General features: G+C 47.2%; 1 protein-coding gene across 1 annotated transcript in view; it reads right to left on the minus strand.

Annotated features, from left to right (window-relative positions):
- Positions 1-605: 605 nt before the first annotated feature.
- LOC139254939 (histone H2A-like) overlaps positions 606-17,781 on the minus strand; it is a 32,555-nt gene continuing 15,379 nt past the window's right edge. Inside the window, exons 3-4 of the mRNA XM_070873926.1 lie at positions 3,516-3,626; positions 606-650 (exon numbers count right to left, since the gene is read on the minus strand). Coding sequence (XP_070730027.1) covers positions 606-650; positions 3,516-3,626 — 156 coding nt within the window. The remainder of the gene's footprint in view (positions 651-3,515; positions 3,627-17,781) is intronic.

A 17,781-nucleotide genomic window follows, 5' to 3' on the forward strand; every position in this document is an offset into this window, starting at 1 on the left:
AGGTACATCAATAAAAAAGGAAGGTTGGAATGGGAATAGAGCAATTAAGGCATAGACAGAAAGGGCTTCATTTTTCCCAGTTATCTGCACCGTTTTTTTGGTGTGTGCCGCTTTTTATGGTATAAATTAAAATCTCCAAGTTTCCACAAAGTTTCTGCGCCAACGTAAATCAGTTAGTTACGATTTTATTAAGTTAGCATTTTTTTGCGTTGTAGGCGACGCAACTGGATGTCCGCGCTAGTTTTTCACATTTAAGCAAGTTTGGCAAACCTACATTTTTCCTAGGATGGCGTATGTGACCATCCCCAAAAAACCTTCTGGGCACTTAAGAAAAAACAGCGCATATTAAAAAATCGGCGCAGAAAGATGCCATTGTTTTTAGGCAAAGTTTTGGAGGGAGTCAAGAAGGCAAAGAATATGCATCATGAAACTTAATTTTTTCAAAGTCAAAAGGGAGAAAATGAAAGTTTAATGCAATTCTTTTATTTTTGATTTTTTTCAAAGTACCACTCCACCACTGAACGTCTCCTCACCAGGCCTAAGGGTTGGGGCGTCGCCTGGCAGAATCGCTCTCTCGCCTGGACACAGAGGCTCGGGGCTCGACTTCAAAAGAAGCCCGGTGGCGCGGAGAGGGTCTGGTGGAAGCCAAACTGAAAGGATGAGAACCCTTAGGCTATACAACAGCTTCAAAAGAAGCCGGTGGGTGGGATTGGGGGGGTGGTGGTGGATGCCGAGCCCCTGTGTCCGGGCGAGGGAGCGATTCTGCCAGCCGCCCCTCAAGCCCGGTGAGGAGACATTCAGTGGTGGGGTGGTACTTTGAAAAAAATAAAAAATTCAAGAATTGCATTAGACTTTGTTTCTTTATTGAATGCCGAGCTTCCCGTTCTAAGCAAGGCTGTTGCGCATGCGCAGACAAAGGTGCAGTCCATACTACGGTCTTGATCTTGGGGAGAAAGAGAGGAAAGAAGGTGTGAGTGCTTTGTCCTGCTGTTTTGAGCTTCTTGCAAAGCTACAATTAAATTATGGGGACAATATTGACAATGCCATACCCCGTGCAAGGCTTCTGCATAATTATGCTATGGAGGAGAAGATTGATTAGACATCATCACATGAGGAACCTCAGAGCACATAGGATGATGGGCAGGAGGCCTTACCCACATCAGGTATATCAAGACAGGCGTTTACCTGCACCGGAGTGATGCAGACTGTGTGAGAAGGCTGCGTTTCCACAAAGAAGTTGTAACCGAGATGTGGGAGGTAATAAAAGTAGACCTGCATCCTAGAAGCATCAGGAGGACTGCTTTGTCAGTTGAAGTAAAGGTTACAGCTGCACTTTCATTTTATGCATCTGGATCATTCCAGGCCACAGCTGGGGATGTGTGCGCCATTTCTCAACATGCAACACATATCTGCATTCGGCAGGTGACTGCTGCACTATATGCCCGGAGGAGTGACTACATAAAGTTCCCCATGACCACCCAGGCAATGCGTGACAGGGCTGTGGGCTTCTCCAGGATTGTGGGCTTCCAAAAGGTACAGGGCTGCATTGATTGTACCCACATCTCCTTTCAAGCACCTTTGGAAAATTCCAAGATGTACAGGAACAGAAAAGGCTTCCACTCCCTGAATGTGCAGTTTGTCTGTGATGACTTGCATCACATCATGGCAGTTGAATGTGAGATATCCTGGGAGCACCATTGATGCGTTCATCCTACGCGAGAGCGCTATATCTGCCATGTTTCAGTAGCAACCAGAAGGGCAGAGCTGGCTGCTGGGAGACAAAGGGTACGGCCTCGCCACCTGGCTCATGATGCCCCTACGCGTAACCCGGATGGAAGCTGACCGAGAATACAACATGTCACACATTGTGACGCACAGCATAATAGCATTGGCATCTTGAAGCAGCGTTTCCGATGCCTGGACCATTCCGGAGGCTACTTGCAATACTTCCCTGAGATTGTCGGTCAGTTCACTGTTGTGTGCTGCATGCTGCATAACTTAGCCATCATGAGGTAGCAGCAGCTGGTAGTAGAAGACCCACCTGAGGTGAGAATGGCTGATGATGAGGAAGCAGATGCAAATGACGAAGAGGAGGTGGAGGAGGACGAGGAATCCATACAACTACCTGAACCCGGAACACGACGGCGGAGGGGGTGGGCCTTTAACAATTGCTTGAGCCTTGTACCAGCTCAGCTGTTCATTCGTGAACGCTTTGCTGCCTGAAGGCTCAGCCGCAACTATTCCAAATGGACCATGTTTAATGTTTGGACCTGTTCTGTAATATTATGTTGTGTAATGGAACAAACAATAGACATGATTCCTCTTTAATTCAAAAAATTGTGTTAATAATGGAACAAATAATGTAAATGATTCAGTTATAATTTAAAATATATTTTATTCAAAAGTTTAACACTTGTTTGTACTTAACTTAACTTTAATAAAAATATTCTTGTATCAAACTTTAAAGTTTTCAGTTAAAATTGTTTACAAACTTTAAGATCACTTACAAATTTTAAGATCACTTACAAACTTTAAGATCATTTAAAAACTTTAAGATCATTTACAAACTTTTAAACTTGTAAATTTACATCATTTACAAAAAACTTTTAATTTGAGAACAGTTACAACAGTAACAATAATAATAACAACAGCAGCAGCAAGAAAGGCTACACCCATCTCTCCTCCACCTTATTCTAAGATCGCCCGCTGCGCTTGGTCTTGGTGACTCCACCCCTGCCCGCAGGCGGTGGTGCAGCATTTCTTGGGTTAGTACAAAGCTTATTCTTTCGAGCATCTCGGGTATTGCGCATTTCTTCATGTGGTGCGTGGGCAGGCGGTAATATGGAAGGCCCAGCTTGTGCCTCTTCAGAGGTTGGTCTGGGGATTGGAGTGGGAGTGGCAGTTGATTCCGTCAATGGCCGCGGGGTCTGGGCGTGTCTCCTTATTGCAGCAGCTACCTCCGACATTCCCTCCCTCATGTGCTCCGACAGCGTCTCAACTACCTGTGACATTCCCTCCCTCATGTTCACCGACAGTGTATCAGCTACCTGCGACATTCTCTCCCTCATGTGCTCGTACAGTGTTCCCATTTCTCGTGAGAGTGTTGTTACTTTTCCCGACAGTCCCGATATCTCATCACCCACCCCACTGATGGTGTCCAGGAGTGATCGTGTAAGGTCAATGCTCTCCTCACTCATTGCCATCATCTGAACCACATCTGTTACATCCTGCACCTCAGGAGAGTGCTGTCGAGCTCTCCTTTCCCTCCTCACCCTGGGTGTGGCTCTGTGCACCCCACTGGGACCCGCAGCCTGGGACGGTGGGGCCCTGGGTGTGCCTTGCTGCACCCCACTGAAACCTCCAGCCTCAGACTGTGAGAAACCATGGAATGTCCCAACACTCGTACCACTCAGGAAAGGCACTGGCACCTCAATGGGCGGCATCTGCACCTCCTCCAGAGTGAGGACTACAGTGGGGGTTTCAGCCTTCCCCCTCCCCCTGCCCTTCCCCCTCACCCCCATGCTCTTGGTCTGGTAGGTGGGATTGGAAGATGTTCTCTTCAGACTTGTCCGAGTCAAAATCTCCTTCTGCATCAGCTTTAGCCTCGTCAGGATTGGCCTCAAGTTCTGCAAAATATAACAGAACAGACAAATGGTTAGCAGCAGAGGAGGGGGCAGGGTGGCATGAGTAGGCTCACACAGTGCAGGCAGCAGGCTTATTTGAAGGACCACGATGAATGATAGCACATTGCAGCAACCGAAGCGTAGCTGATGGAGACATCCCCATGAACCGAAGCTTGGCTAGCCCGCACAGTACTTAACATTTAGCAAAGCCAGACTGTGGAATTTGCAAGACTGACCCTCTCCCTCGAGTGTGGGCCCAGCTTGTGCAGTGGTGGTTGTTTTTCTCCAGGCAAGACCCATCAAAGCAGCGTCCCTGTCTTCCAAGGGTGTCAGTGGGTGCAGATTTGCTGGGCCTACTCCTGTTCGAGTTCTCTCTTTTGTTGTGTGTGTCACATTTACAATTGTAATTTCAGTGAATAAATGAAATCATTACTTACACTAACTACTTGACCAAGGTTCTGCCAATTCTTTTTGCACTGGCCTCCAGACCTCGGGGTGGTCATCATTGCACAGTAATCTTCTGCAAGTTGGTTCCAGTGTTTTTTCCTTTTTTTTGGTGAAACTTTTATGTGACCTCTGCTGGTGTCCAGCTTGTTCCATCTGGCCTCAATTACAGTAACTAGTGCCTCCATTGCCTCTTGTGAGAAATTCTTGGTCCTTGAGCCGTGTTGAATTTTGCAGCTCCGAATTTTTCCACTGAGAATTAAAGTTCTCACACAGTTCTCACAAACAATTGGCTTTTTAAAAATGGCTGAATGCAGACAGGGAGGTGTACTGGGCATACAGCCAGTCTTTTTTTTGTGTGTATGTGCAGAAGTGGGGAGTTCATCCTTTTTCGGCACAGACATTAGGCTCCACCCCCCGAAGCTAAAGGACAGGCTGGGCAGCGCCAATTAAAAAAATTAGAATGAGGAAACTTTCAAGTTATTTTTTGGTGTAGTTAGGGCCAAAAAAAAATGTGTGTAACTCTTGAAATACGCCAAAAAAAGGCATTGGGGAAAATTGAGCCCAATAATACCACAGGTAACAATGGAGAGATGACAGAAATATTAAAGAATTATTTTGCTTCGCTTTTTACCAGGGAGATATAACAGGTGGACATCACATTGGAAGATGAGATTAGTAATGAGATACGTGCATTTAAAATATAAAGAGGGGATATTTTAAATAAACTAATCAAACTTAAAGAGGATAAACCCCTGTTCTGGATGGATTGTATCCCGCATTTAAAAGAATCTATGGAAGAAATAGCAGAGGCATTATTACACCTATTTGAAAAAGGTGTAGTGCCAGAGGACTGGTGGATAGCTAACGTAATACCTATATTTAAGAAGGGGGATAGAATATGTCCAGGGAATTATAGACGAGTCAGCTTTACATCGGTGATAGGAAAAATAATGGAATAATTGCTAAAGGAGAAAATAGAAGAACATCTAGAAACCAAAAATATAATAATGAATAGTCAGCATGGATTTCAAAAGAGAAAATCTTGTATGACCAACCTAATTGAATGTTTTGAAGAGGTAACTTGTGTATGGAGAAAGAGTCAGACTGAACATTGTGAGCTCAAAGTAAAGTGTGACCTTAGTCTTTTATTGCAGGTCTCCAGAGTTCCTCTCCAACTTGTGAAGCCTCCTTATATACCTGTGCTCCCAAGGGATTATGGGATCCTTGGGACTCCAGGGGATGAGCCCTCTGGTGGCTGTACAGAGTAAATACAAGTTTACAAAAATAACAACACTCCTCCCCCCCAAAGTCAATAGTGTAACTATTTACAATGTGAGTCGATCTGGGGCCCTTCTTGCCCTGGTTGATCGTCTCGGTATGAAAGCTGGTGTTGTTGAATCATTTGTTGGGCCCTCGCTGGGCTGCTCTGCAGCTGGCCTTGCTGGGCTGCCTGGTGTGTTGGGCCCTGCTGGGCTGCTGTGGATGATGGGTTCTGCTTTGTGGTCAACCGTGGTGCCGGTTGCCACTGGTGTGTATGTTGGGGGATCAAAAAAGGTAGGGTACAAGGTGGGTTGCTCAGGATAGTCCGTGAATCTGAGTTTCATTTGGTCCAAGTGTTTCCGGTGAATGAGTCCATTTGAAAGTTTGACCCGGAACACCTTGCTCCCCTCTTTGGCCACGACAGTGCCGGGAAGCCACTTGGGACCTTGTCCATAATTTAATACAAATACAGGATCATTGTTTCAATCTCACGTGACACATTTGCGCTATCATTGTATGCAGTTTGTTGAAGCCGCCTGCTCTCTACCTGTTCATATAATCAGGAACTAGTGAAAGCCTTGTCTTAAGTGCTCTTTTCATGAGCAGTTCAGCAGCTGGTATTCCAGTGAGTGAGTGGGGTCTCGTGCCATAGCTAAGCAGGACTCGGGATAGGCGAGCCTTCAGTTACCTTCTTCAAGTCTTGCTTGATGGTTTGCACTGCTCTTTCTGCCTGACCATTGAACGCTGGTTTAAAGAGGGCAGATGTGACATGTTTGATCCCATTACGGGTCATGAATTCTTTGAATTCAGCACTGGTAAAACATGGCCCGTTGTCGCTCACCAGGACATCGGGTAAGCCGTGTGTGGCAAACATGGCCCGCAGGCTTTCAGTAGTGGCAGCGGACATGCTAGCCAACATTATCTCACATTCAATCCACTTGGAGTACGCGTCTACAACCACAAGGAACATTTTACCCAAGAACGGTCCTGCATAGTCGACGTGAACCCTAGACCACGGTTTGGAGGGCCAAGACTATAAACTTAACGGTGTCTCTGCCCTTCTTGGGGCCCTCTACTCGATTGTCCCATAGAAGGCAGTATGCCTGTATAGACATCTCATCTTTGCACCACTGGAACGGCTTTATCTCTTTCTGCATTTCCACTGGAACATTGGACCAGCTCCCGTGAAGCACACAGCTTTTGACTAGGGATAATAAGGGGTCCTGGCTTGTCCAGGTTTTGATTTGCCGGGCAGTAACGGGTGATTGCTCACTCTCAAATGCTTCCATAAATATGGTGAGATTTGCGGGCTGCGCCATTTCCTCCACCGTGGTGGGCAATGGCAGCCTACTGAGAGCATCGGCACAGTTTTCTGTACCTGGCCCGTGGCGGATGGCATAGTTGTATGCAGACAACGTGAGCGCCCATCTCTGGATGTGGGCCGATGTGTTGGTATTTATCCTTTTACTCTTGAAGAACAGGGATATAAGTGGCTTATGGTCAGTTTCCAATTCGAATTTTAGCCCAAACAGGTATTGATGCATTTGCTTTACCCCATAGACACACGCTAACGCTTCTTTCTCAATCATGCTGTCGGCTCTCTCAGCCTTAGACAGACTCCTGGATGCAAAAGCAACCAGTTGCAGTTTCCCAAAACCATTAGCTTGTTGCAATACATACCCGACGCCATATGACGACGCATCACATGCTAGTACCAAACGCTTACATAGAAACATAGAAACATAGAAAATAGGTGCAGGAGTAGGCCATTCGGCTCTTCGAGCCTGCACCACCATTCAATAAGATCATGGCTGATCATTCCCTCACTACCCCTTTCCTGCTTTCTCTCCATAACCCTTAATCCCTTTAGCCATAAGGGCCATATCTAACTCCCTCTTGAATATTTCCAATGAACTGGCATCAACAACTCTCTGTGGCAGGGAATTCCACAGGTTAACAACTCTCTGAGTGAAGAAGTTCCTCCTCATCTCAGTCCTAAATGGCCTACCCCTTATCCTAAGACTGTGTCCCCTGGTTCTGGACTTCCCCAACATTCGGAACAATCTACCTGCATCTAACCTGTCCCGTCCCGTCAGAATCTTGTATGTTTCTATGAGATACATAGAAACTATGGGCCCAAGTTTCCACACAATAAAAAACGGGCGCCCCTCCGAGCTGGGCGCCCAGGGGGGCGGAGCCTACACTCGCGCCGATTTTGTAAGTGGGAGGGGGCGGGTACCATTTAAATTAGTTTTTTTCCTGCCGGCAACGCTGCGCGTGTGCGTTGGAGTGTTCGCGCACGCGCAGTGTGAAGGAAACATTGGCACTCGGCCATTTTTGTAGTTCTTTGTAGCTGTTTAATTTTTGAACATTTTTAATAAAAGCACATCGCCATCAGCACATCAGCACTGAGGCTTCTTGCAGCAGTGAGAAGGCTGCAGGAAGCCTCAGAAAGTTGAGGCAGCCGTTTCCCTCCCCCCCCCCCCCCGCGGGAACGAACGGCCTCCTCCCCCCCCCCCGCGGGAACGAACGGCCTCCTCCCCCCCCCCCCCGCGGGAACGAACAGCCTCCTCCCCCCCCCCCGCGGGAACGAACAGCCTCCTCCCCCCCCCCCCCGCGGGAACGAACGGCCTCCTCCCCCCCCCCCCCGCGGGAACGAACGGCCTCCTCCCCCCCCCCCCGTGGGAACGAACCTCCTCCCCCCCCCCCCCCCGCGGGAACGGCTGCCTCAACTTGAGGCTTCCTGCAGCATTCTCCCTGCCTGAAGCACTTTCACACAGGTAGGAAGATGGTTTATTTAATCTTTTCTTTGCTTATAAATTTTTATTCAGGTTGGATTTATTTGTATAATATTTGTAAAAGTATAAATAAGGATTTATTATAGAATTTAATGACTTCCCTTCCCCCCCCCCCACCTCGTTCTGGACGCCTAATTTGTAACCTGCGCCTGATTTTTTAATGTGCAGACAAGGTTTTTTCAATTCTACAAAAATCTTCACTTGCTCCATTCTAAGTTAGTTTGGAGTACGTTTTCACTGTGGAAACTTTCAAATCAGGCGTCAGTGGCCGGACACGCCCACTTTTGAAGAAAAAATTCTGTTCCAAAGTAGAACTGTTCTACCTGACTAGAACTGCAGAAAACAAAATGTGGAGAATTGCGATTTCTAAGATAGTCCGTTCTCCACCAGTTGCTCCTAAAAATCAGGCGCAAATCATGTGGAAACTTGGGCCCATAGAAACACAGTAAATAGGTGCAGGAGTAGGCCATTCGGCCCTTCGAGGCTGCACCACCATTCAATAAGATCATGGCTGATCCTTCACCTCACTACCCCTTTCCTGCTTTCTCTCCATACCCCTTGATCTCTTCAGCCGTAAGGGCCATATCTAACTCCCTCTTGAATATATACAATGAACTGGCATCAACAACTCTCTGCGGCCAAGGAATTCCACAGGTTAACAACTCTCTGAGTGAAGAAGTTTCTCCTCATCTCAGTCCTAAATGGTCTACCCCTTTTTCCTAAGACTGTGTTCCCTAGTTCTGGACTTCCCCAACATCGGGTACATTCTTCCCGCATCTAACCTGTCCCGTCCCATCTTAAACGTTTTTATGAGATCCCCTCTCATCCTTCTAAACTCCAGTGTATAAAGGCCCAGTTGATCCAATCTCTCCTCATGTGTCAGTCCAGCCATCCCGGGAATCAGTCTGGTGAACCTTCGCTGCACTCCCTCAATAGCAAGAACGTCATTCCTCAGATTAGGAGACCAAAATTGAACAAAATATTCCAGGTGAGGCCTCACCAAGGCTCTGTACAACTGCAGTAAGACCTCCCTGCTCCTATACTCAAATCCCCCAGCTATGAAGGCCAACATACCATTTGCCTTCTTCACCGCCTGCTGTACCTGTATGCCAACCTTCAATGACTGATGAACCATGACACCCAGGTCTTGTTGCACCTCCCCTTTTCCTAATCTGCCACCATTCAGATAATATTCTGTCTTCGGGTTTTTGCCCCCAAAGTGGATAACCTCACATTTATCCACATTATACTGCATCTGCCATGCATTTGCCCACTCACCTAATCTGTCTAATCACCCTGCAGCCTCTTAGTGTCCCCCTCACAGCTCACACCGCCACCCAGTTTAGTGTCATCTGCAAACTTGGAGTTATTACACTCAATTCCTTCATCCAAATCACTGATTTATATTGTAAAGAGCTGGGGTCCCAGCACTGAGCCCTGCGGCACTCCACTGGTCAGTGCCTGCCATTCTGAAAAGGACACGTTTATCCCGACTCTCTGCTTCCTGTCTGCCAACCAGTTATCTATCCATGTCAATATATTATCCCCAATACCATGTGCTTTGATTTTGCACACCAATCTCTTGTGTGGGACCTTGTCAAAAGCCTTTTGAAAGTCCAAATACAGCACATCCACTGGTTCTCCCTTGTCCACTCTACTAGTTACAAAAAATTCCAGAAGATTTGTCAAGCATGATTTCCCCTTCATAAATCTATGCTGACTTGGACCGATCCTGTTACTGCTTTCCAAATGCGCTGCTATTTCATCCTTAATAATTGATTTCAACATTTTCCCCACCACTGAAGTCAGGCTAACCGGTCTATAATTACCCGCTTTCTCTCTCCCTCCCTTTTTAAAAAGTGGTGTTACATTAGCTACCCTCCAGTCCATAGGAACTGATCCCAAGTCGATAGACTGTTGGAAAATGATCACCAATGCATCCAGTATTTCTAGGGCCACTTCCTTAAGTACTCTGGCATGCAGCCTATCAGGCCCCGGGGATTTATCGGCCTTTAATGCCATCAATTTCCCTAACACAATTTCCTGCCTAATAAGGATATCCTTCAGTTCTTCCTTCTCACTGGACCCTCGGTCCCCTAGTATTTTCGGAAGATTATTTGTGTCTTCCTTCGTGAAGACAGAACCAAAGTATTTGCTCAATTGGTCTGCCATTTCTTTGTTCCCCATTATAAATTCACCTGAATCCAACTGCAAGGGACCTTCACTTATCCTTTTCTCTTCACATATCTATAGAAGCTTTTGCAGTCAGTTTTTATGTTCCCGACAAGCTTCTTCTCGTACTCTATTTTCCCCCTCTTAATTAATCCCTTTGTCCTCCTCTGTTGAATTCTAAATTTCTCCCAGTCCTCAGGTTTGCTGCTTTTTCTGGCCAATTTATATGCCTCTTCCTTGGATTTAACACTATCCTTAATTTCGCTTGTTAGCCACGGTTGAGCCTCCTTCCCCGTTTTATTTTTACTCTAGACAGGGATGTACAATTGCTGAAGTTCACGCATGTGATCTTTAAATGTTTGCCATTGCCTATCCACCGTCAACCCTTTAAGTATCATTTGCCAGTCTACTCTAGCCAATTCATGCCTCAAACCATCGAAGTTACCTTTCCTTAAGTTCAGGACCCTAGTTTCTGAATTAACTGTGTCACTCTCAATCCTAATTAAAGAATTCTACCATGTTTTGGTCACTCTTCCCCAAGGGGTCTCGCACAACAAGATTGCTAATTAGTCCTTTCTCATTACACATCACCCAGTCTAGGATGGCCAGCTCCCTGGTTGGTTCCTCGACATATTGGTCTAGAAAACCATCCATAATATACTCCAGGAATTCCTCCTCCACCGCATTGCTACCAGTTTGGTTAGCCCAATCAATATGTAGAATACATGGATCATACGACACAAGCAATTTGTTTGAGCAGAACAATTTTCTCGCTTTTACAAAGGCATTTTCTTGGCTTTTGCCCCAATTCCATTTGTCCCCTTTTCGTAGTAAGACATGCAGTGGTTCTAACAGTGTGTTGAGACCCACTAAGAAGTTACCAAAGTAGTTCAGGAGGCCCAGAAACGACCGCAGCTCCATCACGTTCTGTGGCCTCGGTGCATTCTCGATTGCCTCCTTCTTCGCGTTGGTGGGCCTGAGGCCGTCCGCCGCAATCCTCCTTCCCAGGAACTCCACTTCAGGCACCAGGAAAACGCACTTTGAGCATTTTTACCTGAGCCCCATGCGGTTGAATTGACTAAGAACCTCCTCCAGGTTATGCAGATGCTCGACTGTTCCAAACTGTGACCAAGAATGTCATCCTGGAAGACTACGGTGTGCAGGACCGACTTCAGTAAACTTTCCATGTTTCTCTGGAATATCGCTGCCACTGATCCGATTCCATACGGGCATCCGTTAAACAAAAAGAGCTTTGTGCATGTTGATGCAGGTGAGGGCCTTCGATGATTCCTCTAGTTCCTGCTTCATGTAGGCTGAAGTCAGATCCAGCTTTGTGAGCGTCTTTCCTCCTGCCAGCGTTGCAAAGAGGTCGTCGGCCTTTGGTAGTGGATATTGGTCCTGCAGGGAGAAACGATTGATAGTTACTTTGTAATCGCCACAGATTCTGATAGTGCCGTCTCCCTTGAGGACTGGGACAATAGGACTCGCCCACTCGTTGAACTCGATCGGGGAAATTATGCCCTCTTTTTGCAGCCAGTCTAACTCGATCTCTACTATTTCTCTCATCATGTACAATACTGCTCTCGCCTTGTGATGGATGGATCGCGCCACCGGAATTAGGTGGATCTGCACTTTTGCTCCTTGGAATTTCCCGATGCCTGGTTCGAACAGCGAAGGAAATTTGTTTAAGACCTGGGCACACGAAGTGTCGTCAGCGGGCGATAGCGCTCGGACGTCGTCCCAGTTCCAGCGTACCTTTCTCAGCCAGCTCCTGCCAAGCAGCGTGGGACCATCGCCCGGTACCCACCAGAGTGGTAGCTTGTGCACCGCTCCATCGTAGGAGACCTTTATGGTAGCACTGCCGATGACAGGAATCAGTTCTTTAGTGTAAGTTCTTAGTTTCATGTGAACTGGAATTAAGACTGGCCTTGAGGCCTTGTTGCACCACAACCTTTCGCGAGTCTTTTTGCCCATGATGGACTGGCTCGTGCCCGTGTCCAGCTCCACTGGCACTGGGAGTCCATTTAGTTCAACATTCAGCATTATCGGGGACAATTCGTGGTGAATGTGTGCACCCCATGTACCTCTGCTTCCTCGATCTGAGACTCTGGTTTGTCGTGATCCTCCATGGATCTGTCCTCCTCTGCAACATGGTGGTTTGCAGGTTTAACAGGCTTTGCAGCTCGCCTGCACACTCGTTGGAGGTGTCGCATTGTTCCACAGCTCTTGCAAATGTACTCTTTGAATCGGCATAAATGGAAACGATGATCACCCCCCCGCAACAACAAGGTGTTCATGGCCTTGCATTCATCACCCTTGATGGGGGACTCTGAGACATCTGCGGACGTGTAGCTGCAGTTATGTGTGACCTGCCCTGTACGTTATGATTCGAAAACAACATCACTTTGTTCACAGTACTTGTAACAGCACTTGTGTGCTGAGAGATTTGCTTTGTATTGTCACTGGTGGCAATGAATGCCTGGTCTATCACTATGGCCTTACTCAAGGTTGGGGTCTCTACAGTCAAAAGTTTGCGAAGTATGGTTTCGTGGCCAATGCCAAATACAAAAAAGTCTCTGAGCATGTGCTCCAACTGTCCTTCAAATTCGCAATGTCCTGCAAGGCGTCTTAGCTCGGCGATATAACTCGCCACTTACTGGCCTTCAGACCTTTTGTAGGTGTAGAACCAGTACCTCGCCATCAGAACACATTCCTTTGGATTCAAATGTTCTCGGACCAGTGTGCACAAATCATCGTATGATTTCTCCGTGGGTTTTGCTGGAGTGAGCAGATTCTTCATGCGGCCTTATGTTGGTGCCCCACAGACAGTGAGGAGGATTGCCCTTCATTTGGCAGTGTTCTCTTCCCCATCCAGCTTGTTGGCCACGAAGTATTGGTCGAGTCGCTCCACAAAAGTTTCCCAATCATCTCCCTCCGAGAATTTCTCCAGGATGCCCACTGTTCTCTGCATCTTTGGGTTCGCTTTCTGTATCTCGTCGCCAGTTGTTGTGTATGGAGAAAGAGTCAGACTGAACACTGTGTGCTCAAAGTAAAGTGTGACTGTAGTCTTTTATTGCAGGTCTCCAGAGTGCCTCTTCAACCTGTGAAGCTTCCTTAAATACCTGTGCTCCCAAGGGATTATGGGATCCCTTGGGACTCCAGCGGATGAGCCCTCATATAGTGTATATACAAGTTTACATATAAAACAATACTCATCCTCAAAGTCAACAGTGTAACTATTTACAAGTTGAGTCGATCTGGGACCCTTCTTATATATAACAGTATCACAGAGAGTAAACAATGGTAATGCAGTAGATGTAATTTATCTAGATTTTCAATAGGCCTTCGCTAAGGTACTCCATAGTAGACTGATGAACAAGGTCAGAGAATGTGGAGTCAGCGAACAAGTAGCAGAATGGATAGCTAGCTGGCCTCAAGACAGAAAGCAGAGAGTAGGGGTAAAAGGTGGCAGACCGTCGGTAGTGGTGTTTGATAAGGATCAGTGCTGGGACCACTGTTGTTCACAATTTATATTAACGATTTAGACTTTGGAATCAAAAACAATTTCTAAATTTGCAGATGACACCAAATTGGGGGGATAGTCAATGCTGAGGAGGACTGCAACAAATCACACGAGGACATTAATAAACTTGTAGAATGGGCATATAATTCGCAAGTGAAGTTCAACACAGATAAATGTGAGGCATTACATTTCTGTCAGAAGGTCTCATATTATTTGGAAGGTGCGAGTTTAGGTGGGGTTGAGGAACAAAGGGATCTCGGAGTACAAATACACAAATCACTAAAAGTTGCGACACAGATTAGCAAGGCCATAAAAAAAGCAAACCAAGCACTAGGTTTATTTCTAGAGGTTGAGAATTGAAAAGTAGGGAAATTATACTAAACCTGTATCGAACTTTGTTGGACCACAATTAGAGTACTGCGTACAGTTCTGGTTGCCATATTATAAAAAGGATATAGAGATGCTGGAGAGGGTGTAGAGTAGATTTACAAGGCTGATACCAGAGATGCAAGGGTATACATATCAGGAAAAGATGAACAGGCTGGGTCTCTTTTCTCTTGCAAAAAGACTGAGGGGTGACCTAATAGAGGTCTTTAAAATTATGAAATGTTTTTATCAAGTGGATACAGAGAGAAGTGATCATCCAGGGATTTGTTCTGGGGCCTCAACTTTTACCATATTTATTAATGGCTTGGCTGAAGAAACAGAGTTGTATATCCAAGTTTGCAGATAGCAATAAATTAGGAGGAAGAGTAAGTTGTGCAGATGGGAGCAGGAAGTTACAAAGAGTCATTAAGGATTGTGCTGTGTTCTTAACACAGATGAGACTGCACACAGGGAGGTTAAAGTAACAGTGACCTCAGTCTTTATTGAGACACTCCAGAGTGAGGAACAGGCCTTAGGGGCCGGCTTATATACAGTGCTTCCTAGGGATGCTGGGATCCATTGTGACTTCAGAGGATGCACTCCCTGGTGGCGGAACATGGGAGTGCATGATTTACAGATATACAACATCACTCTCCCCCCAAAGTCAAAGTGAAAATTATTTACAACGTGAGGCGGTCGGGAGCCTTTCTTTCCCTGGTGGACTTCCTTGGTACAAATGTCTATTCTGGTGTGTTGGCTGTGCCCTCGCTGGGCTGGCATGTTGTTGGCCCTGCAGGACTGCTGGGTGAGCCTGGCCTTGCTGGGCTGTTGGCATGATGGGTTCGATTTCCTGGTCCAGGGTGATGTCATTGATCCTTTGGGTGTGCGATGTGGACTCAAAAAAGGTGGTGTCTGCTGTGGGTTGTTCAGGGCAGTCTGTGAACCACAGCCTCGTTTGGTCCAGGTGCTTTCTGCAAATTTGTCCATTGTCTAGTTTGACTGCAAACACCCTACTCCCTTCTTTAGCTATCACCGTGCCCGCGATCCACTTGGGACCATGTCCATAGTTTAGCACATACACAGGGACATTCAGATCAATTTCCCGTGACACAGTGGCGCGACCATCGTTTACATTTTGTTGCTGCCGCCTGCTCTCTACCTGATTATGCAGGTTGGGGTGAACCAGCAAGACTCTGGTTTTAAGTATCCTTTTCATGAGTAGCTCAGCCGGGGGCACCCCTGTGAGCGAGTGGGGTCTCGTGTGGTAGCTGAGCAGTACTCTGGACAGTCGGGTTTAGAGTGAGCTTTTTGTGACTCGTTTAAGGCTCTGTTTGATTGTTTGTACTGCCCGCTCTGCCTGCCTATTGGAGGCTGGTTTAAACGGGGCCGAGGTGACATGTTTGATCCCTTTGCGGGTCATGAATTCTTTAAATTCGGCACTAGTGAAACATGGCCAGTTGTCACTGACCAGTATGTCAGGCAGGCCGTGGGTGGCAAACATGGCCCTCAGGCTTTCAATGGTGGCAGTGGCGGTGCTTCCCGACATTATTTCACATTCAATCCATTTTGAAAAAGCATCCACCACCACTAGGAACATTTTACCGAGAAACGGGCCTGCATAGTCGACATGGATCCTCGACCATGGTCTGGATGGCCAGGACCACAAACTTAGTGGTGCCTCTCTGGGTGCATTGCTCAACTGAGCACACACGCTGCATTGCCATACACAGGACTCTAAGTCAAAGTTGATACCGGGCCACCACACGTGGGATCTGGCTATCGCTTTCATCATTACTATACCCGGGTATGTGCTGTGGAGATCCGAGGTGAACGTCTCCCTGCCCTTTTTGGGTAGCACTACGCGGTTACCCTACAACAGGCAGTCTGCCTGAATGGACAGCTCGTCCTTTCACTGCTGGAACGGCTTGATTAGTTCTTGCATTTCAACAGGGATGCTGGCCCAGCTCCCATGCAGTACACAGTTTTTTACGAGAGACAACAGAGGATCTTGGCTGGTCCAAGTCCTAATCTGACGGGCCGTGACAGGTGATTTATCATTTTCAAATGCTTCCATGATCATCAACAAGTCTGCGGGCTGCGCCATCATCAACAAATTTGCAGGCTGTGCCATTTCCCACCACCATGGTGGGCAATGGTAGCCGACTGAGAGCATCGCACAGTTCTCGGTGCCTGGCCTGTGGTGGATGGTATAGTTATACGCTGATAGTGCGAGTGCCCACCTTTGTATGCGGGCTGAGGCATTAGTATTTATCCTTTTGTTTTCAGCGAACAGGGATATGAGAGGCCTGTGATCGGTTTCCAGCTCAAATTTGAGGCTAAACAGGTATTGATGCATTTTCTTTACCCCGAACACACACGCTAATGCCTCTTTCTCAATCATGCTGTAGGCCCTCTCGGCCTTAGACAAGCTCCTGGAAGCATAGGCGAGAGGTTGCAACTTCCCCGCAACATTAGCTTGTTGTAATACACACCCGACTCCGTACGACGACGCATCACATGCTAGCACAAGTCTTTTACACAGGTTATACAATACAACCAGCTTGTTGGAGCATAAAATGTTTCTGGCTTTCTCAAAAGCAATTACTTGGTTTTTTTCCCCATACCCAGTTCTCACCTTTACACAATAAGAGGGTGATTAACCCCGGTCGGAAGTTACCAAAATAGTTGAGGAGTCCCAGGAACGACCGCAGCTCCGTGATGTTCTGTGGCCTGGGTGCGTTCCTGATATCCTCTGTCTTGGCGTCTGTGGGCCGAATGCCGTCCGCCGCGATCTTTCTCCCCAAAAACTCCACTTCTGTTGCCATGAAGATGCATTTCGACCTCTTCATCTGCAGCCCTACGCGATCCAGTCAGGCTTTGTAGGTGCTCGACGGTGTCCCGACCCGTGACCAATATGTCATCCTGAAAAACCACCGTGCATGGTACCAACTTGAGTAGGCTCTCCATGTTTTTTTGGAAGATCGCTGCAGCCGACCGAATTCCAAATGGGCATCTGTTGTAGATGAACAGTCCCTTGTGTTGATGCAGGTGAGGCCCTTCGAAGACTCCTCCAGCTCCTGCGTCATGTAGGCCGAAGTCAGGTCGAGCTTGGTGAATGTCTTGCCTCCTGCCAGCATCGCAAATCGGTCGTCTGCCTTAGGTAGCGGGTATTAGTCCTGTAGCGAGAAATGATTAATAGTTACTTTATAATCGCTGCAAATCCTGACCGTGCCATCACTTTCGAGTACTGGAACAATCGGGCTGGCCCACTCGCTGAATTCCATTGGGGAGATGATGCCCTCGGGTTGCAGCCTGTCCAGCTCGATTTCCACTCTCTCCCTCATTATGTGAGGTACCGCTCGCGCCTTGTGGTAAATGGGTCGTGCCTCTGGGACCAAATGGATCCGCACCTTCGCCACGGAAAAGTTTCCAATGCTTGGCTCAAAAAGGGAAGGAAATTTTATAACAACCTGGGTACATGAGGCCTCATCGACATGTGATAGCGCTCGGATGTCATCCCAGTTCCAGCAGATTTTGCCCAGCCAGCTCCTTCCAAGCCGTGTGGGACCATCGCCTGGGACAATCCAGAGTG

Source organism: Pristiophorus japonicus, chromosome 1 (genome assembly GCF_044704955.1).
Source record: "Pristiophorus japonicus isolate sPriJap1 chromosome 1, sPriJap1.hap1, whole genome shotgun sequence".
Classification (NCBI taxonomy): domain Eukaryota; kingdom Metazoa; phylum Chordata; class Chondrichthyes; family Pristiophoridae; genus Pristiophorus; species Pristiophorus japonicus.